A 22,182-nucleotide genomic window follows, 5' to 3' on the forward strand; every position below is an offset into this window, starting at 1 on the left:
AAAAACAAAAATACAGCATTGTGTGGGGAAAAAGGGAGGCAGCTCTCACAGGAGAACTTAGCAGCTTTTTTGTTTTGTTTTTTTTCCGCACCAACAATCCAAACTCTCCCTCAGAGATCCCTTCGCCTCCTCGGAATGAAAGGATTGGTCAGAAATAAAAACACATCTATATTTAAAGACATCCTGCAGACTCATGCATCCCCACGTCCCCACCCCTATGATTTCTGATTGGTATGAATTTGGAGGAACAGAAAATATAATGACAAGATGAATGCAGCCGTATGTGGGGAACATAACTGGATTTCAAATTTATTGGAAAAAAAAAAAAAAAACAAGAATGCAGCACCATGAATCATAAGACCTGTATGTCTCAAGTACAATATCAGAAGTCTACAGTGAAGTAGTCCTAATGTGAAAAACAAAAACAAGTCCAGTGGGGATGAGAGAACAGAAGAGAACCCCAAATCAACAGAATATCTGAACAGACGGAGAACCTCGAGAAAACCAAACACGGGGCTGTTTTTTCTGCGTCCGCTGTGAGGACACAGAAGCTGGTAATCATATGGAATGATCCTATCGGGGTGGAGAAACCCCCTCCTCCTCCTCCTCCTCCTCCTCCCCCCCGCCTCTCTAATGCATCTTTAAAACGGATGATTAACGTGTCGCTTTTGCTTGCATCATTCCCCCCCCCCTCCCCTCCCCTCCCCCTTTCCAAAATCAAACACTTGTTTACTGCAGCACAGACTCAGCAACGTGCCAAATCAGAAAAAAAAAAAAAATATGGAACGCTGACAAAACAAAAATAAAACAACTCTTGCTTTCAGTTACATCTCAGCATTTATCCAACCTGGGTACCATGACAACAGGTACGACTTTTTATAACTTTGTACAGACATTTGTGTGGAAGTTTGTACTTTCCAGACATAATAGAGCCTGTTTGCACAGTCCGGCACATGAGGAAACACTGGGGGGGAAAATTTCAAGTTACATGTGATTTCTTGGTTTTTTTTCAGAGTCCAAATCACTTTTTTTCCACTGATTCTGTAATGACGTCCAGAGTCAACGATCAGTTTTGAGCAGAACGTGGTCATTTTTTTCTTTTTTTTAAAAGTTTTTCTGAAAATAAAGAAGGAAGAGACAGAAAATAAGAAAAGGAGAAATCCGTGAAGAAGTCCTTGCTTCTCTTAGGTCTGTACATTTTCCCCTCCCCAAACTCCCTGAGCCCCATTTCAACGCAGCTTCACGGGGTCGAGGAGGTACACAGCGTCACACACACTCGCGCACACACACACACCAACACTCATACATACGCACACTCGACAAAGGTCCTAAAAGCTTCCTGACTGTGTCCTTACTCCGGGTCCCTGGAGGGGGGAGTGCTGGAACTGGCTGAGGCTCGTCCCTCTCTGTGGATAGTGTGTCTGTCCAGAGGCCGACAGCAGCCTGGAGCCGGCCTGCAGCGTTGTCTGTCCAGGGCTGCCGGACTTCAGGCTACGTGACGCCTGCGGCTGACTCCCTCTGGAGGCCTGGGCGCCTGAGTCTAGTTTAGTCTGCCCATGAGCCCTAGGTCCCGGGCTGGGAGACCCCACCAGGCCGCCGCTGTTCAAAAGGCTTGCTTTTAAGTGACTGTTGCTGTAGCCGTGGCTCCCGTCCACGTTACTGCTGCTGCCGCTGTGCTGGTGAAGGGAGCCCCCTGGTGGCCTGGAGTCTGAGGAGGAGGTTGTGGGGTGACTGGGGTAGGAGGGAGGAGGGTGGTGGTCCTGGGACATTCCTGGGTGAGACGAGGAGAGGCGCGGATGGAAGCTCTGGCCCGATGAGGGACTGCAGGAACCCCGGAATGGAGAGTTGGAGGTTTGCTGGAGGAATGACGGGCTGTCGGTCTGACGGTGGCTTTCTGATGACTGAACACACACAAACACACACACTCGTTTGTGACAATGACACCATTTCTGAGGCTGCATGTTAGGTCAGGAGGAAGTGACCTGGAAGACATTTGTGATTACATCATGCAAGTATTCATGACGCTGGTCACTACAGGATTGCATCTTTTATAACAAAGTGAATAAATATCTGTATATCTATGTACTCGTTGCTCCATAAAAGATGGTGATTTAAATCATCAGTATTGTCAGTTACTTAACCATTCATTGTTATTTTTATCTCTGCAATTGTTTTCTATGGCAGAGTCGCCGTGTAAGAAGCAAGTCAACCACAACATGACTGTGATTCTCTTAAACTGACACTTTCAGTCCACAAGTAGACAAATTATCTGCAGAGGTCTCCTCATCACTAAAACAAAAACTTTGTGATACAAGTGGTGAAGACTGCACAAAAATAGTTTCATGTTTAGAATCTGTGCTTCTTGAATGCTCCTTAGCTTGTCATCTGAGCTGCTCCTAACTAAACTTCAGCTTCAGTTCAGGTGTTTTTAAGTCTGTTATTTCACTGGATGAAGACGTGACCACAGACAGTGAGAAAGTAGCCATTAATGTTTTAATGTCGGACTCACAGCGGGGGCTCATGGCCACGTATCCTGAGAGTAAAACATCTGGCTTCAGTTGATCGGATTTGACTGACAAATGTTTAGTCTGCATGGACTAAATACTGAACTAGTGATGAAGGCTAATCAGGAGTTTACTAAATGTCCTACAATGGAATGGATTATTAACAGACAGGAGACAATAACAGCAGATGAAAATGTAGGATCCATACTTTACATTTGAATATTAATGTTAATATTGTAAGTCAAGTTTAAAAGAAAACATCCTGCACACTACTCTTGCTCAGCATCACCGAAACGAGCAAGCGGTATACTTGATTTCTTCTTTTCAATGTGATAGATTTTATGTCCTATGCTCCCACTTTATGAGAGGGTTTGAGATGCAAACACCATCTTTAAAATATTGCGGGTCAAAAATTTAATATTTTTCCATCAATTTTAAATTCAAAATGAATGTTTGGCAACAAATTAAAGTCAAATGTGAATGCTGCCGAAATGCTTTAAAGACGAGGTCGTTGAAGTTGAGAGATTGTTGGATCTTAAAAGCAACACAGAAATAGACACTAAAACAAATATCATTGTCACAAACAAATACTCTGGGGAAAAGATGATAAATGGTTTGTATGGGGTACCTGGTACACAGAGGGACTGTATCTATGAGGACTCTTCATGGGAGAGGCCATGGACGCCGCCGGCATGTCGTATCGATCTGCATCTGGAAGTTGATGCACAACATATTTGAATGATTCTTATTAAGATAGCATACTGTGTTATTCTAGTATTCTATGATGAGGGCTGCATACCAGACTCCTTCTCTGTAGAGCCGTCACCCCTCTTGTAATTACGCTCCATCTTGATGCTTCGTAGCACTCGCTCCAGAACCCCCTGACCTTCCCTGAGACGTTCAACAGTCGTGGGAACCATCCTATGAAGAGATATGAATAGACAGGTTATCTTACAGTGAACTGAACATTTTCATAAATGTCCTGAATACCATCACCAAGCTTTAAAATATGTTTGAATCTATATCAGTATGTGTTCAAATTAACTTCTTAAAACATTCTCTGGGACATGCACTGAAAAAAGCCTGAATCCAAATGTCTGCACTGTCTCAGTTGAGGAACATTATTTTACGCATGTTCTGAAAGCGGTGATGGAAACTCATCCAGCTCTCAAGAGAAGAGGCCTAAATGAACTTTGAGCGAGAACCATTTGTAGCAGGCTTTAGCATGAAACCTCACTGATTAAATAACAATAAAAAATGAAACTACACATCAGATCTGTATCTTAGGTCGAGGATTATGAAAACCCAAATCACGTAGAATGAATATGTTTAATGTTAATTTTATTAAAACATGACCAGAAGTTATTTTTAGGAAAATGATGACAGAGTGAAATGTTTATGGATCCATATTAGTATTTGATATCGTTGCCTTTGAGTCTGCGTCCATTAGGGCAGTTAAATGAATCAGAATGTCATCATTATCCAAGCACATAAAACACGTTACAAAAGTCTGAAACTGATTTTACATCAACAAGCAATCCCTTTTTACCTGATGGATATAATGTTCATACTATAACAACATTTCCATGCAGTCTGCTAAAGCATACGGTAGCTATCTGACCGTTCAGTGGTGAAGAAAACTAAGATTTTAGGATTCATCTGGATTCAGGAGTGTCATGTTGCAAATCCCACTTCAGATCGTAAAACTGAAAAATGTTATTGGATATTTTTCTCATTTCCTGAAGGCCTACTGTGTAGTTTATAAAGCCATGCATTCTCACAACACTGTAGACTTAACAGTAAGACAGTGAAGGCATCACAGTGTGTATAACTGAGTGTGGACTCAATTTGGATTCAGTCTTGAACTTAGTGAGCCATCATAGTCGGCCTCTCACCACTGGTTGTTGTCCTGGCGTCTGGGCTGCCCTGACGAGCCCTGGTGGTCAGGAGGGCTGACCTCCTCTACCTGTGGGATGGAGGGTGTGTGTGCTGTGGAGCTGAAGGAGGAGCTCTGTGGGGAGGCCAGGGGCTGCATCTGCATCTGCTGATGAGGATGTTGATGAGGATGAGGATGGGGATGAGGGTGAGGATGGGGATGGGGATGATGGGAGTCCTGGCTGTAGTGGGAGCTGGGCCGGGTGGGGGTGCCGCCCATAGACGAGCTGTTTCCGATCAGCTCCAGGTCGCGCCCGCTGCCCTGCTTCCTCTTACGGTACTCCAGCAAAGACACCTGCGGCCGCAGAGGGAGAAGGAGTATTAACGACGTGGGACTGACACAAGTCTGATCTGCAGGTCTGACACACAACCTCATGTCATTCACACCGATGCTGGGCTGCATCATTCACCAAAAAACTTCACTGAGTGATGAGCAGACCGCATGCACCACACCAGAGAGGACTCACCTGGAAACAGTGCTTACACAAACATTCAATATGACAAACCTTCGTTACCATGGAGATAACCTTTAACATGGAAAAAGACACTACGCATCCCTGTTTCATTCCGTTAATCTACTCGTAGAATCCGTCAAACTGTATAAAAACTGTGTTCTGAATGTTAGTAACATACAGCAGCTGAAGCTTCGACGACAGAGCAGGCAACTTGAAAATGCACCACGCAATGATGCAACCACGCCGAAATAACAATGACACAAACACAGATATCCACAGAGAGATCGAGCACACACACACACACCAACATTTTATACACACACCTCCACTATTGACAATGAGAATGAAAGCACTCTTCCTGGTTTAATGCTGGCATGATACAGAAAATATGGAGGATATGAAAGAGGCAGGGGAGCAGGATAATGACAGCAGGTCGTATCCTGACATGGACGGCTCTTTTCTGCATCCTGACATTAAGATTATATTTACAGGAGTATGCAGAGGTCAGCTGTGTTGTCGTCGGGAGATTTGTCAGGGTTGGGAAATTACCAACCACCAGAAACCACTCAGGTGTGTAGTGATCCCACGGGTCTCCTGCTATATTTGCATTGAGGCATTTCTGGGACACATTTGACCTGTGTCAGGTAACCAACACCTGGTCAGTTTGTGAAGAGGATGTCATCAATGAAGGGTTTTGCACATTTTTCAAGCAAAAAAAGTCAAAACTTTGGTGGCTCCAGCTTCTTGTCATTTGTGATGCTGAATTAAGAGTCCATGGGTTACTGGAAATCTAAAGTAATCGTTAGTTGCTTCTCTACAGGCTTTAGATATTTATGTGTTATGTTTGTTTTGTCACGAGCACTTCAGGTGGAACTGAAGCTGCAGCTTTGCATCAGAAAAGTCTCTGATGAGTCTCCTCTTCTGTGCCGCTGAAACACCGTTTGATGGAAAACATTACTGATAATGAAAATCAACGTCTTTGAGAACTAGGGCTGGAAGGTGTATCACGATTCGATTCAGAATCTATTTTGGATTCAAAACGATTCTGGATTCATGATTCAAAGTCTATTTTTGAATGAGTACATACTTCAGGATCTACTCCAGTCATCTGTGAGACTGGATGAATTTCTTGTTGCTCTATTTGGCATTCTACTAAGTTAAAGAGCTGGCCTTAGCACTTAGCAGGGATGGACTGATCAGACCAGTTATGAATCTATTTCAAGGATCTCCATTTTTACATAAATCAATTTTTTCCCACCTCTATTGAGAACCATAACTATTATTAAACTTGTGAACAGTCTTATTGGCCAACGTGTTGCTTTACATTGTTTTAAGTAGAAACAACAATTATAAGAGTTTGTCCAACACTGTATTTTATTGATTGTGTAGATGTAATGTGGGCACATGAGAGATGACCTGTATGATTTATAAAAGGTTCATCTTTATCTTCTTGATTTGTACTTGGCCTATTATTGAGTTGTTATCATTTCTGTTGTGTTAATTATTATTGCTATGTTTGTCTTTTTCTGTTCTGCCTTGACCTTTGAATAATGTCATGTGTGGATTTTTGTTTGGACGAGTGGAGCCCAGGAAGAGTAGAAACTACTTGAGTGGGGTAGTGGGGGAGTGGGGATCCAAATTAATAAATGCAGGCAGGTAGACGGGCAGGTGGACAGTCTAAACTTGGGTCAGACGAGGTCAGAATATAAAGATTAGAGAGACTTAATACAAGCTTTTAAAAGCCGTAGGTTTAGTTGTTTTCTGCCTGAGATTTTGATTTACCTATTGCTAATAGGACGACTAGAGTTATTTCCAATAAATTGTCTACTCTTGCTTTTATAATAGAAATGTTCATAATGAGTTCTGGGCCAAAATTGCTGCGTGTAAAAAATCCCATCTATTTCAGGTTCAACTCTGTATTTCTGCCCTTCCGTTTGGGTTAATGTGTGACATTGTTAACGTCCCATGTTGTAGCCGAGCTTGTCTTTTCTAATGTCCAACATTAGGGAGTTTTAGCCCTGCTTCCAGTAGACATGGATGATCACAGTTTGAAAACGAGCCATGGATGAGATGGAGCAAAGACACACATGGCTTCATCTCACGACCATCATGAGAATTCATGAACCATTGGCCTCTTGTGCTGAAGGCAATGGATGAACCTTTAACACTCTTTGATGAGTTTGACTGAAATGGCATAAAGGTAACTTGGAACTGCTGCGTCGTAATTTGATGTAGGTACGTGGGAGAGGAGGGGGGGGCGGAGCCGTCGGTGCATGGCGTGGGTGTTGTATGCAGATGCAGAGAAACAATATTTACATGCACACTTCTAAAGATGTAGTTGTAGGGAGAATATTCACCATATTTTGTACTGGCTTGTATTCACTTCTTACAGCTATAGCCTGGTAATCTGGCTTCCCTGTCAGCAGACTAATGGTATGCTGGTTGGCCCTCTGCCTTGGAAGAAAAGTGGAAGAGAGACTTGGCAAAAAGTTTCAAGGAGCAACGACTGAGGGAGAGGATGAGGGGAGAGGGAAGGAGGAGGAGGAGGAGGAGGAGGAGGAGGAGGAGGAGGAGGAGGAGGAGGAGGAGGAATGGTCAAAGCTATAAAGTGGAAATCATCAGGTATACACAGAAAATGGTTAAATCGGTTTTTAAATGCTTGTCGCTTTTGGATTTGACCAGCCGACACAAAAGACCAATCATATATTTCAGACAAAGGTCAAAGACAGAGCAAGGGAAGAAGCACATCATGAAGTTTGGCTTATCAGTTTGCACAAAGCACACTGCCTGAGAGAACAGATACAACGCTTCAACATTTACCTGAAAACCTTTCAGATTATCACGCAAATTAAGACGAGGGGAACTTGCCTTCTTCTTTTGTGGCGGGTTGCTGGTGTGAGGAGGCGTGCCACTATCCGGGTAGCCACCCCCATAATGAGGCTCGCCGTAGGGTGACATGGAGCCAGGGCCCACGTCTCCCATAAGCCCCTGGCCGCTTATAGAGCTGTGGAAGGACTCCGCCGGGGAAAAGCCTCCCTCCGACTGTGAGAGGCGGCGGTCTGTGGCAACAGGGTTTCCCAGGTTTGCGTTGAGGGGCGAGCAGGTGTATATGAGGTTGAACTCTGTCCTGAAGGCCTGCTCCCTGTTTTGAGGGTTGAGGTCCGATGAGGGGCAGGACACTGGGTTTAGGGAAGTGGCCCCTAGAGAAGACGAATCGTGGCCTGAGGGGCCGCCGGGAAGGGGAAAGTCATCTAAGGTCACAGCCACGGGACTCTCCAGGCTGCAGGGGAGGGACAGGTCGGGGAACTGGGGCCGAGGGACATCAAAGTCCGTCTGCAGACACGGCTGAATAAAACACAAGAGGGAGAGGACAAAATGAAAAAGCCATATTTTGAATTGAAGGTCGTTAGCATTGAACCGTTTGCATTAAGCGTCAATGAGAGAAGGAGAGAGATGTAAACAAACCTCAGGAGAGATGGACTCTGGTCGATGGACAGGAGACGCCTCAGGGGATGATATGTTCTAAACAGACGAGCGAAGGCGATTAGAAAACTATATTCAGACAATCTGCACAGGCGAATTAAAAGCCAATTGGGTTCATTAAAGTCTAAACATTCATAACAAAGACTTTAATCCAAAACAGATTTAATGATGTCAAGCCTTAAAGGTTAATCCGTATACAAACAGTAGTGTATCCTCATAATTAAGAATGTGCCCTAGATATACTTCCACATAATTATAAACACTAAATATACCCAAAGGGACTCGAGTCTCTTAGATACACGGTTAGCGTAGCAGCAACCTCTCGCCAACTGGCTACAAGAGAAAAGACCACTCCCCCTTCTAGCAGACTTTTAAGAAGTGTGCGAATATTTAGGTTTTTAGTACTCACAGGATGAATCACCCCACCTAACAGTTTCATTTATCAAAACGAGCTAATCCAATACTCAAAGTTATGATCCAAATTGTACTTATTGCACCCCCAGGTTATATACAATTAACTCATAAGTTGGAAAAGGTAATGTAGGACAGCTGTTTCAGTTTAATGTTCTTTGGATTTGGCAACACTATTGATGTCTGAGAGAGGAATTTAGAGGCTCTGTTTAAAAATACTAATGGATCGTTTTTAATTCAGAGGGACAAAAAGCCAGCACGCTAAATGGCCAGTATGCTGATGAAGTCCTAGTGCTGAAACGCGTCCGTTGTTGATCCATACGCTGCTGCTCTACATGGATAAAACAAACTTTGAAGGACATTTAGCTGCTAACTTTTCTGTCTCTTTTTAGTCTTGTTGCGGTCTTGCATCTGAAATATTGTATTACGGTTGAGTGTGCTCTGTATTTTTTAATTCATGTGAGCTCAGAGACTTTATTTGTATATCTTGGGAGTTGATTGGGATGGACGCCTTACCTCAAATTGCAGCGGTGTGTTGCAGCGGCTGGCGGGCAGGGAGGGCATGGGTGAGTAGACCAGGCCGTTTGGCAGCAGGGAGCCACAGGGGGTTTGGAGCAGCCGGTGGAGGGAGTCGTCTGGGAGCGGTGGTGTGATGGGTGACAGCGGGCGAAGCAGGTGGTCCAGCGGTGCTGGTGTCATCTCTGACATATACTTGGAACGGCGCTTCTTGAAAGGTGCGTTAACCTCTGTGATTTGAGAAAAATAAAGAGGGGTAAGCATCAACAGGAAAATGTTTTTATTTTCTTGATTGTAATGACATCACCCTATGTAGCATTTTGGATCTTAATCATAGTTATTTTTCTTTTCAACTTTTAATTTTCTTTTTACACCACGTCTTGATTCAGAAGACCCCCACCCCCGTCCTGTCTGACAGGAATAGTGTACCCCTTTGATGTGTGAGCGACCAGATGAGGAGGATTTCAGGAGCAGTCTTGCACATGTGCACATGTGAAAACAGATTAAGATGGACAAAGGTGGGGATGTACATACCAGTGGAGAGGGGGTTGGGGGTGGATCTGCTACTGGTGCTTTGCTGGGAGGAGGTTGACTCTGTGCCGTCCTCCACACTCGCTGAGCAGCTCTCATCCTCCAGCTGTTTCAACCATCTCTGCATGAGACAACAGCGATGTTAGAAACAAACAGTAAACTCTAGACGGACCATGTTTGACTGAACTTTAAAATGTATCTTCATTAAACGGAGCACAACAACTATGAAAGTCCACTTTTACAAAAGAAGAAGCGTTTGTAGAATGATGTTGTAATGAACTGTCATGCTTTGATACATCCAATTGTATTTCAGACAAGATTTCTGACAACTTGTTTAAGGGCGTGCAGACAGAAATGTACCATATTTCTCTAAAGTTTGTGTAAATAAAAACCTGGCCTGTTAGTCACACCTTCCTGCATCTCTCACCTTTTTAAAGCAGCCATAAGTGCCGTCCATTTGGAGCGGGCGCGGCCGGCTTCTCTCAGGGTTGAAGGGGGAGCCGAAGCGAACGTAGTGTCTGGGTGTGGTGCAGATGAGCGATGAGTGGGAGAGGCCTGGCAGCATGTTGAGGGTGGTGGCCAGCACTGTGGGGTCGGTGGTTATCCGCAGCGTGCGCTCAACGGGCACCTCTTGGTGGATCTTGTCCCCTGCAGGTATCTTGTCATTCAACCATTCAGTAACCAGGTACTGAGAGCAGAAAGAAATAAAAATCATCAGCTCTGAATTCACACAGCTACACAACAAGACGAATAATGTCCACAAAGTCTTACGGCCTCCTACCTTCTTTGTCTTGGGGTAGCGCAAATTGCCTCTATTAATACAGTTCAGACCCTGACCGTCTCCATCAAGGAGATGACCTAAACTGTTTTCTTGTTCAGCACCGTATGGGCCCTGAGATCCCTCTTCATCCAGAGCAGCACCCTGATCACCCGACGACGGTGTGGCTGCCATTGCGGCGGCCGCAGCAGCTGCCTGCTGTGCGAGGGCTTGACGCTGCCGCCGGGCACGCTGGGACGAGCTGGAGCGGTAGCGAGAGATGCGACTTTTGGGCCGGGGCTTGGTTGGTCGTGCAGGTTTAGGGGGAGCAGCTGGGGCGGTCAGGTTGTTTAATGAAGTCTTTTCTTCATTGGATGGTGGGTCCTGTGATTGAAGGTTTCAATAACATATATTAGAAAATCACAAAAGAAAGAAAGATCGACGGAAAGTTGGATTTTGATTTTCCTTACTGACCATTACATAGGTGGCGCGTCGCGTGCTGATCCCTACTCCAGCGTTGCTGGGTGTGGCGGTGTTCCCTGCGGGGTTTCCTGCCCCGTCCTCAGTTTCCACACCCTCCTCCTTTGCGTCTGCTCCTCCCACTCTCCTCCGCCGTCTCTCCAGGGCGTTACATGTCTACATTAAGTCAGAGACAAAAGAGAGGATGAAATATCTGAAACATTTACTTCACAGTCAGTTTTTCCTCGTTTATTGCTGGTACTGGAATCGATGATTACGTTGAACAAATATCAAAAACATTTTACTTTTTTATTGGAGATTGCGACCCCGTTTTCATCTATCTCTCCTTCCTCTCCATCTTCCCCCTTCACCTCGTCCAGCAGTCTCTCCTAATAGTAAAGAAAAGCAACATGTTAGGAACAAACCCCAACCTCTGACATCCAAGCAATGACGGCTGTCTGGTAGAAACTTTTTTTTAAAACACTCCCAGTTTTTAGAATACTTCACGGTCTCTTGTTTTTGGCGTTGAATGAAGCTGAATGCCTTTATTAGACTTTATTATGTGTAACCATTTTTCACACAGACCTCTGCATCACTGGTCCCGATGCTGTCTTTGGCCTCCTGGATCTGGTCCGGGGTCTGGTTGCTGTCCCCAGACGTGCTGCCTTCTAGCTCTCTCCTCCGGGCTTTTCTCCGCCGGGTTTCAGCGCCGACCAGAGAGGAGGGAGGCGGCAGGGAGGGCGGACTCAGCAAGCTCTCCCTGGGCTTCAGGTTGTGCTTTTGCACCGGGCAGTTCTGGTTGCCCTTGTGGCAGGCACAGTCCACTTTGTAATTACTGGTAGATTGTGATGAGAGAGGAGAAGATTACACTGGAGAACGTGACATACCGCTAAAAATATGCTTTCACCCAAACAAGTGATTTGTTTAAGGGCAGGTGGAAAATATCGAGCTTTACTCACCAGCTATTGAACTCGTAGTCAAATCCAATGGTGACCTCGGCGTCCTTTGTAATTTGACTCACAGCATAGATACATAGATGGATCATGCCCTCAGCAATCATATGCCGGACCTTTTGAGGGAAACACACGACGTAGATGTCTTAGTTTTATTAAAGAAGCCTTAAGTTCAAAGCGATCAAACAACTCAAAACAACAGAAAGAAACATAACTGACAAACATGAAGCTTTGTGTCTGACCTCAGCATTGGGTGTACACGACCTCCTGATGAAGCGAGCATCGTTTCCAAACGTCCTCGCATCAACACACATCTCAACATCATTAAACTTTGAGTAAAACAGCACAAATGGGTAGGGTCTGGAGAGGAAAGAGGACACACGGTATGAAAAACCAGGAAAACAAATTCCACAACAGTGGAGTCTTTGTGGGTGTAACTAACGGAAAATAGAAAACCATGATGTCTTACTTTTTGAAGAAGTGCCCGTTGACTTCAAACTGCTGCTTGAGCATGACTTTCCCCCGATATTCGATGATGAGCGTGTCTGGCTCCAGCGTCTTGGCGGCTCGGAGGATCTTCCGGTGTTTCTGCACCCGTGTTACCCGCCCCAACTGGAGCTACAAACAGCCAATACTACATTACTCATTTGCTAATGCAGACAAAGCTCAAACATGGTAAAATTTGAAAACACTTAAGAAATGATAAAATTGCCAATTTTAGCCACAGTAAGATGCTCTTCTTGAACCAAAAACTCTACAGACAAAAAGAGTAATTTTACTTTGCAGACCACAGGAGGCTCAACTCTATCTCTTCCTCAAATGGTTATATTTGGGAGCTCTACATTATTTATGTAATTTGCAATCTGCTTCAGATCCCCAAAGTCACACAACAACACAGACAAAACAACCCACTGAGCCAGACAAAGACGTACACAGTCCTGTGTTGATGTGAAGTAAAAGCACTGAAGCGGGTGGCTTTGAAGAGAGAGCTGTTATGGCTGTTGCTCGTAAAAAAAGAAAGCCTTTAACAATACAACGGTCCATCTCTGTAGGGATAATTGTTGTAATGTTGTCAGAAGGTTTTAATAAGAATGTGAGACAAAGCGTGTTAGTTAATCGGTCACATTCACTGGTTCAGATTATGTCGCAGCCCTTAAAAGATTGTCTTGCTGTTACTGGCAGAAGCAATCCATCGGAGCAATTCCTGAACTGTTTGAACCTATTAGTCATTGAGGCCCTCCTGTGTGTTAAAATGGGGCCAAGATTTAAACAGGCTGGAATTTCCCCTTTGAGACGGGAAAAATGTGACAGGGCTTTATTTTTGAAAAACGAGCAAACACATTGTGATCTTGCTAAATTTGGTCTTTTCTTGGATGGCGAGCTCTCTTGTTCTCTTGATTTGTCATTTAAAAAGAATTATATGATGTGTGTAATTGGCAGAAATGGGAGTAAGTCACACATGTACAAGTAACAAATAAGTCTCAAGCAAGTCGCAAGTCACTGCGGTAAGAATCAAGCAAGTCATACAAAATTCTTCAGTTACTAATTGGCTTCATTATAACTGGCTAATCTCATTGCATCCTTTTGTGAAAGCAGTTGAGGTAATGTAACGTTTGGTGTCAAAGTGCATGTATGGGACTGACCTGCATCTGTGAGCCCAGCACTGTGTTATTACAGGCCAGCTCCGTGAGGTTAATGGTGTCCATGGTGTCCACCGAGGCGTGGATCTGTGTGTTGGAGGGAGGTGGTGTGGCACCGCTCTCAGTCTTTGAAACGGTGTTGCTGGCAGTACGATGAAGCTGGAGAAGTGTCTGGACATCGGCACTGTACTGGTTTGCCAGAGCCTCCTCATACTGGTCCGTCCACTGGCGGATCCTCGTCTCCCACCCCTCTGCCGTGTTCTCGTCTAAAACACTGGCTTCGGTTGTCGAGTTCTGAACAAAAAAAGGGGGGAAGCATGAGCTAATAGAAATGCTAAACTTCAGGGTCAAATATGTCAGATTGACTTGGATATTACCTTCATCCTCATGGACTTCCTTGAACCCTCTCTGAAAGCCTGAAATAGAGAAAATGAAACCACATTGAGACACAGCAGAAACTATTTACCAATCGAAAACAAATTGAGGAAGTCATCTTGAGGACAGCTTGTAAGAGTTCCTAAATGGGCTTTCCAGAAGCAGTCAATAATTTCTTGACTGATGCTAATCCGCAGTTCTTAGAGTATCATTACCTTGACTTTCTTGCCCTTTGGCGTTCCACGGGCCTTCTCCGTGCTCTTCTTCCTCTTTTTGGATTTGCTCCTCTTCACCCTGTTGACAGTCAGTTTGATGCTGGTGGGCGTATGCTGGGTGGCCGTGTAGGAGATGGTGGAGGGGGATACCTCCTCGTCACCACTCTCAGTGGCACTGCTCTCTCCAGCTGCAATAAAATAAAGTCATCATCAAACATGACGGGGAAATATGTTCTTCTTTTACATAGCAACGAATATCGCATTATATGAATTTACATCAAAACAAAAACAAAAAGAGAGGAGAGGGACAGTGTACCTGAGACATTTTCTGTTTTTCTGTGTTGGCCTTCTCCTCCTTTCCTCCTGTCCAGACCGCTGCAAAAAAAACCACAAAAACACTTTAGGACACGATGCAAAAGAACCATAAGTCATGTGCAAGAGTTATAGATGGCCAACAGTTTTGGAAAAACAGTTTTGATTTGAAAAGTAACCATAAAGATTAAGTATGGCCGTGTCAGAAGCTTTACACCAAAAAGACCCCAGAAACATTTGGTCCAATAATAATAATATATTTATCAAAGTGTGTTCCTACAGGACATTCATCTTTCTGTTTGCAAAAATATTTATTCCAAACTGCAAAAGTTGCTGATGTAGGAAAAACAACAACAACAACATATATTTACATAACAATATGTAGTAAACAGTTACTTTTTTTGTGTTTCTGCACAAACGGAATCATTATTACAGAAAGGAAAGCCTGTCCTTTAACTCAAACCAGGACAGAGATACAGGACAGAATTAGAGATGGGACAGATCCGATCTAATATCAGCATCGGGTCCAATATTGACGTAATTTACGCATCGGAAATTGGACCGATTGTGCCGATCCACATCACTGATCAAGAAGGATTAAACATTCTTTGCTCGTACAGTCTCACTTTAAAGACGCTCAGACTGAACTGTAAGAAGTGTTCATAAATCGTCTCCATGACGACGTTCAGATGAGATGGAGCAGCTCCTTCTTTATAAAAAGTACAATTCTTACACTTCAGTTTTAAATATTTATTTTGAAAAGCTTACAGTTATTGCTGCTTCCTGTTTGTATGTGATGCCAGCGAAAGTTCAAACTAATAAATTTAGAATAATTTCAATTTTGACAACAGCTTTGTGTCGCCTTACACATAATACCAACAGCAACAGAATTGGACCGGAACTGAAGAGCATTCACGAGAGTAAAATCGGCTCTGTTTTGTTCTGACTTAACGAGATAATTAGCTTTGAACTGAGACTTGTGTTTTTCTGATTTTTTCTCATGTGAATGTAAAACGCTCCCGTCATTTCCTCAACTGCACGTAAAACAGCGGCTGTAACTTCTTCTCCAGCTTCCTGACCGGGCTGGTTTCCCATCTCTCACCTGCAGTTGTCACATTTGATGAGCAGGCCGTCCGGCGTCAGGCTGCAGTGACACCAGCTGGCCACAGCCCCGTCCTCGTCTGAGGAACTGTCGCTGTCGGCTGAGTTGTCCTCAGTAGTGTCGTGGTAGCGTGAGCCGCGTACCACGCCGTTGAGATCCATGCGGGGAATGATGGTTTGGGAGAGCGGGGAGGCGGGTGGGGTAGGGGGAGGGGGCGCGCCATAGTTGTGATCCTGACAACACACAACGGAAGACTGTTGCATCTTCAAACAACGGGTGTTCAGGCAAAAAGGGAAACGGAAAATAGAGACGAATGAAAATGAGGGCAAAAAAAACAGGTATGTGAAACAGTACAGCTGTTAATAACAGAAGTAGATCGTGGTTACAGAAGACTAATAGCAGGATAGACATTCATGTTCTCAATCAAACTAGAGGCAAACCCAATCCTTACTCTTACTGCTCTAATTTAACAGAACAAGCAACAAAAAGATTAGGAAACAAGACAAGATTGGTCCATTACACCCAGTTATTTAGTGTAGCTTTGACTGAATGAAGCTACTCTTTAATACAAAAAATGAAAGTTACACTAATTTCATACAATAAGACATGCTATGATTAGAACTGGTGATTAGATAAGAGCTCGTTTGAACTCACAGCATATGGTAGTCCCCGATACCCATGACTCTGTGCGCTCCCACAGCTGTGGTTGTTGTAGTTTTTCTCATTCACGGCAGGGCTTGCTTCAACTGACTCAGGGCTGCAAAAATAACACACAAAAATATATTGTTTAAGAATGAAAAGTAAACGGGAATGATGAGAGGATGCAGCAGAAATGTGCCGTTATGCTTTTTATAATCAGCTTACATCGAGAGGCTTAATTGACAGGATCTTAAAACATGTTGCCAAAGCATATCCACGCTGATTATGACTCAAGGATATGTGCATAACAGAATGAAGTCGGGCTAGACACTCATCAGTCACTAGATGGCACCAAAACCCTGAAGTTGCTCTGAAGCGTCGAGAGATGCCGTTTAGGAAATGGAATGCAGGCCGCCATTATGTTATGCAACTCCTTTTCTGCCCTTTAAAGTCTGGCCAGACATCATCGAAACAACCTTGTCTTCACCTCACCATCTCTGAACTCTCCAAAGTTATTCAATCAGCTTTACGATTTACAAAGAATCAAAATGCCAAATGCCCCGACACAACACGACATGGATCTGTGTGTGTGTGTTGTGTAACAAAGCAGAGATGGCTTATTCTCCTGTGTTTCAGAAACAATCCTCCTGACAGAAGTTGGGAGGAAACTAAAAGGGGGCCTTTAATGGGGTGGATGAGAGAGAGAGAAAGAGAGAGAGAGAGAGAGAGAGACCAATGCAATCCACATAAGCTCAGTCACATAAGAAGGCTTACTGTCAGCAACTGTTCTTACTAAGGGCTGTCTTTGGAGCCTTCTTTATACAAACAGAGCCTGATGTGGGGAAAGAACTAATGATTACAAGACCTCTGAAACTGTAATTAAAACTACAGAAACTCACTATTTAAGTCACTATTAAAGGCTGCATAATCAGCCAGTTATTCACCATTCTGATATCCTTAAATAAGGAAGTGATAGTTTAAAATAAGGTCACAGCAGTGTTAAGAAATCCTCTGGTAATAATTGTAGTTTTACATAAGAACTGGCATTCAGGCAGACAACAGAATATTTCTGCTGTTTGAAGTTTCATGTCATGCCACTGCCTCTTTTAACTGTATTACCAAACAAGATGAAGGATTTAAGTGAGCTAAAGTAAGCAGCAGTTTGGCCTGTAGCCCCGCAATCCCGTTCAGAGAGGAGAGCGTCAGAGGGACACTGATTTTTTAATATGAAACTGCTTCGTTTGGTTCACAACCAGTTTTTATCAAAGGGTCCCTTTTGTTTTTTTGAGGGGAGGGAAAGACCATTGAGCTGGGTTAGTTTACAGAGTGCCCTGCGATAAGTCCCACATTGCCCTCTGTGTTCAATGACGCAGCTAAAAACAAAATCATCAGAGAATCGACTGATGATACTGGAGCTAACTTTGGGGTCTCCTCATCTGACGTTTTTAAAATCAACAACTTCCAGCCTTAATAAAGGTCAATAAAGTGAGGATATTATGATTTTAGAGGACATATTAATACGACCCCTTACGCATGACACAAGGCCTAACAAAGATGTTATTTTATATGGTCAGCCTAATGCAAGGATCAATGATAGACTGCTTCTTTTTTGAGAAGCCCATGGACGTCCTCAACACCCATTAGAGGTGACCGAAAGGTAATCAACCATAGACAGCAAAAGGAAATGTCCCACCACTCATTAGCACAGTTCTGCCATCGTTTACATTCGGCTATTGATCAGAACATTTTTCCACCAACCCGACGGCTTAGATCTGATGGTGCGGCAACCAGAGGAGAGTTCACGAGGCAAGTAATGAATGCAGCCAGACAATAACATAAAAATGGATGAATCCCCGGTTTAACCAGACTGTCAAACATGAAAACGACAGTGATCACACGTTATATTAACCCCTAAGATACAGAAGGGGAAAGAGCCTGCCAGTGCTTACACGCATGTTTTTATCTATGTTCTCTTTTGTTGGATTTTTCAGATGCCTCACATACCTCGAGTCTTTACATCTGAAACTAAAGGTTATGTGAGTCAGTAATCTTACCTATTCATCAAATTAAAAATTTGACCTTTTGTTAAACAGACTGAATTAAACAAATCAAACTGTGTAAACTGTATGAACAAAATACTTCTCAACATATCAGAAGTGATTAGAACTATTTACACATTTTAGTGTCTGAGATAAGCGATGCATTTATGTGTTTTTAGCACTGACGCGTCCTTAAGTTACACACAAAACAGAACGTTATGAAGTCTTCGATGAACATAAGTTTGAAGACAAAGTAAAAAAAAAAAAACTCCCAGCTTTCCACCTGTAAAGGAATGAAAGCTCATGCCTTCAGTTTTTTAATTTATATTGTTCCAAACAATGACAAACAAAATGACGCAGCTGCTGCCTGAAGTATCTCCATCGGGTTACATTAATCTGCATTTAAAAATAGTGCCCGGTAGAAGTTATGTGCTGATCAGTCCCTTGGGCCCTTTCTTTGACTTTAAAACTCCCCTTTGTTTTCTCTGCCTGCAGCTTTTCAAGTGATGTTGATGATCAGGTTAAACAGGAAGTTTGTTTACAACCTGTGGCACTGTGCACGCTTTCTTTGCATAACAGGTGTCAACAAGTCTGTCGGGAGAGGTAAATGTGTCAGAGGTGGAATTGAAGGGTGAACGAATAAAAATATGGCCTACGTTGTATATGAAGCTTTTTTTTGTAAGAGTAGGTCACATTCATCCGAGTCTCTATCCGCTAGTTGTGAGTACTTACTCTGATCCAGCAGCCATATCTGAGTAAGACGTTTCAGGTGTGGTGACTCCCAGCGCGATTACTATGCTCATGACGTCCAGCACAGCGACGCGAGGGAGGGGGTAAGAGGGGGAAGGAGGGGGTGGGGGCGGGGAGGGACAGGATGGGATGGGGGAGGGGGAGGAGGAGAGGTGAGAAGAGGAATCACAGGGTCCCAAGTACAGCAGCAGACCACTCTAGAGGTGGGGCGCCGCGGAGCCGTAGCCCACGGCTGACGGTCATGGGGGGACCTGAGGAGAGAGAGAGGGGAGCAGATAGAGAAACCATCAGACATCCGCACAGACACAACCAGGATACAGGCAACAAACAGGCTGCTGCATGACTCATCATGTCATGTGATGTGATGGAAAAAACCCACACTTCACTGGCAAGCACTGCGGTGTAAACATTTTGGATTGATTCCCCTGACAGCTGATTGTCTGAATAAAATCTGTCATCTTTAATTACATGATAAATATAGTGAACACTTGTTTTAATTAAAAACATCTTAAGAAGTGAGGCTTTAACAAAAAACATTGATACCATGATGCAACCATGACAAAGCACCAGCAACCACATTTAAACAATCAACTGTGAAAGACTTTTTTTGTGGGGTCGGCAGAAGTTTAAAGGCTGTTTGACCTCCTCACTTACCAACGGGTCAACAAGGGAAAGACACTTAAACTTAAAAGTGATCGAGCTGCCTTTCACCTTTTACTGACTGTTTTGTAAGTGACGCAAGATCCTCAAACATTTTACAGGAAGAAATGAAAGGTAGCAGGAAGGGAAGAGTTGTGAATAACAGTAGAGTACAGCAAATGATTTGCCAACCAGCACAATACCTGTGAGCTTGAAATTAAACCACAGTAGTTATTTGAAATGCTACAAAGCATGGTCCACCTTCAACAAGACAACAGGCTGTGATTAGCAGCACCGTCTGCTACCACAAAAAAAAAAACAGATGTGCAAATGTAGAAGGAACAGAGCGGGGTCGTCACCAAGTCAATCCAACAACAGAAGGTCACCTTGGAGACAGCAGCATGACTTAAGTGAAGGGCAGCGTTATAAAAGGACAGGATATATGGCTAAATTCAAGGCCTGTTCTTTTTAATTATTTAAACCAACTATTTAGAACCGAGCTGGGGCGGAGAGCTTTTAAGGTTTCTGCACATTTTGCTTGGATTATTATTACATTATTATGATGCAAAACTTAGTTAATCTGAATGTTTTGAAATAATCCTTATTCATTATTTTTCTTATATGAAATGTGTACTGTATATGTTTGAGTGCTTTGTTTTTAAAGGTCTATTTTTGGGCTTTGTATGCCTTTATTTGAGAGATAGGACAGTGGATAGAGTCAGAAATCGGGGAGAGAAAGAGTGGGGAATGACATGTGGGAATGGAGCCACAGGTGGGTTATGAACCTTGGCCACCCACTTGGAGGACCACAGCCTCCATAGTGGCGCGGGCGCACTAACCACTATGCTACCAGCGCCCTCCAGTTTGAGTGCTTTTGTTGTTGAAATTGTGTGTTGCACATATTCTTGTCCAGGTCTCCCTTTAAAAATAGACCTCCCATCTCAATGGGACTGACCTGGCTAAGTAAAAACTCATGAAATGGTCAAATACCAATTTAACAACCAAAATAATAATGCTTGACTTGTATGGTGGTAACGGTTTGATCATGTGCCGGGGTGCCAGTTAGGTTTTAAGCCTAACAATACTGAAGTCAGAGTAATGCAAGTCAGTATCTTTTATGAAAAAGGAGAACTCTTCAAGAACCCACACTGACACAACCAAAAAACACTAACCAATAAAGCATCACAAACAGTCTGGTTATATTTGTTATTTTTCACACAAAAAAAGCAAAAGAGAGGAAAGGGGTTCCTTCTTGGAGAAAATCCATACAAGGGAAAAAGGGAGCAAACAAAGACAACATATAAGATCCTATAATAGGGACATGAAACCCGTAGCATAGGTGACACACACGCACTGAAATGAGTACGTTAAATTATCAATCAAAGCACAAAAACCGAGGAAAATAAAGATGTATGCATCATGAATGAAATGCAAAACACATAATGTAACTACCACTAAGTAGCTGTTATAGTTACACAACATAATACTGATACTGAATAAATGACTGGTCTGTTCAAGAATAGCAACAATCTGTCACATATGAACAAGCCCCGAAACTAAATGTTAGCCTTAGTTGAACATTGACAGATGCTTATAAGGGTCATTAAACAGCTCCCCTACACAGGGAAAAACATCCTTCTCGCACGCCTAATAAAGACTAAAAATGCGCTGACTCATGTTGCCAACGACGGCTTACATGTGAGAAGCACTGGAGAGCATTCATCTACGTCTAATAATATAACTTGATATGGACAAGATGTGATAAGTCTGTGTCTCTTCCATACAGAGGGCCCAAGCATAGAGGGGAGGGGGCTATTCAAAGAGCAGAAAAACAACCAGGGGCTTTACAGCTCTGCTTACACTCAGCCTCACATAACTGTGCACTAAAACTAGGAACCAGCAGGGGGCGCCTTCCTCACAGACGCCTGGAGGGGTGACTCATCCTACATCAGGCCCGACCCTCTTGTCATGTGACTGCTGAAACACTGACCCACACTCCTCTGCTTTCTCTCGAGCTCTTTCTTCCTTCCTCCCTGCTCGCTCACTCAGCCTCTCAGTCAGATACAGACGTTGAGACAGAAGAGCAGGCCTCCCTGTGCTCCATTCACATGCTCAGGAGGAGAGGTGTGGATTTTTAGAAAGGTTATCCCCAAGCAAACACATGCAGTTACGCTACCAAACAAACACTGACATGATCTGATTCACCATATAATAACCGCAGCCATTTTTCTCAGACAACCCTCTTAGGTCTGGATGCAAAAACTAAAACTAAACTAAAACACTTCACTCCAGGTGTAAAAATGGACAAACATAAATAATCTGGTAAATGTATTCTTCTAAGTAAATACAACTGACCAGATCAGTGAAAATCAAGAGGGACATTGCTACATACTGGAAGTCAAACAGCAGAAAGCATATGGTACTGGCAGCTAATTCACAATAACTTAAACTAGCATGCTAACAAACC

The 22,182-nt window shown here is 43.5% G+C and overlaps 1 protein-coding gene across 3 annotated transcripts in view; it reads right to left on the minus strand.

Annotated features, from left to right (window-relative positions):
• Nucleotides 1-280: 280 nt before the first annotated feature.
• Nucleotides 281-22,182, minus strand: part of setd5 (SET domain containing 5) — a 35,338-nt gene continuing 13,436 nt past the window's right edge. Inside the window, exons 2-25 of one of the 3 annotated variants that reach the window (XM_061041494.1) lie at nucleotides 19,059-19,327; nucleotides 16,303-16,405; nucleotides 15,649-15,881; nucleotides 14,551-14,609; nucleotides 14,235-14,422; nucleotides 14,022-14,060; nucleotides 13,648-13,938; nucleotides 12,474-12,622; nucleotides 12,247-12,364; nucleotides 12,011-12,120; nucleotides 11,637-11,886; nucleotides 11,357-11,440; nucleotides 11,067-11,228; nucleotides 10,617-10,976; nucleotides 10,263-10,523; nucleotides 9,839-9,956; nucleotides 9,305-9,534; nucleotides 8,360-8,416; nucleotides 7,763-8,239; nucleotides 7,252-7,344; nucleotides 4,400-4,734; nucleotides 3,304-3,425; nucleotides 3,133-3,215; nucleotides 281-1,901 (exon numbers count right to left, since the gene is read on the minus strand). In XM_061041494.1, the coding sequence (XP_060897477.1) occupies nucleotides 1,329-1,901; nucleotides 3,133-3,215; nucleotides 3,304-3,425; nucleotides 4,400-4,734; nucleotides 7,252-7,344; nucleotides 7,763-8,239; nucleotides 8,360-8,416; nucleotides 9,305-9,534; nucleotides 9,839-9,956; nucleotides 10,263-10,523; nucleotides 10,617-10,976; nucleotides 11,067-11,228; nucleotides 11,357-11,440; nucleotides 11,637-11,886; nucleotides 12,011-12,120; nucleotides 12,247-12,364; nucleotides 12,474-12,622; nucleotides 13,648-13,938; nucleotides 14,022-14,060; nucleotides 14,235-14,422; nucleotides 14,551-14,609; nucleotides 15,649-15,881; nucleotides 16,303-16,405; nucleotides 19,059-19,129 (4,566 nt within the window). In that variant the 5' untranslated portion in view covers nucleotides 19,130-19,327 and the 3' untranslated portion in view covers nucleotides 281-1,328. Of the gene's footprint in view, nucleotides 1,902-3,132; nucleotides 3,216-3,303; nucleotides 3,426-4,399; nucleotides 4,735-7,251; nucleotides 7,345-7,762; nucleotides 8,240-8,359; nucleotides 8,417-9,304; nucleotides 9,535-9,838; nucleotides 9,957-10,262; nucleotides 10,524-10,616; nucleotides 10,977-11,066; nucleotides 11,229-11,356; nucleotides 11,441-11,636; nucleotides 11,887-12,010; nucleotides 12,121-12,246; nucleotides 12,365-12,473; nucleotides 12,623-13,647; nucleotides 13,939-14,021; nucleotides 14,061-14,234; nucleotides 14,423-14,550; nucleotides 14,610-15,648; nucleotides 15,912-16,302; nucleotides 16,406-19,058; nucleotides 19,328-22,182 lie in introns of all 3 variants that reach the window. The other 2 variants (XM_061041493.1, XM_061041496.1) reach the window with 2 other exon arrangements.

The sequence above is a fragment of the Labrus mixtus genome, chromosome 7 (assembly GCF_963584025.1).
Source record: "Labrus mixtus chromosome 7, fLabMix1.1, whole genome shotgun sequence".
NCBI lineage: Eukaryota > Metazoa > Chordata > Actinopteri > Labriformes > Labridae > Labrus > Labrus mixtus.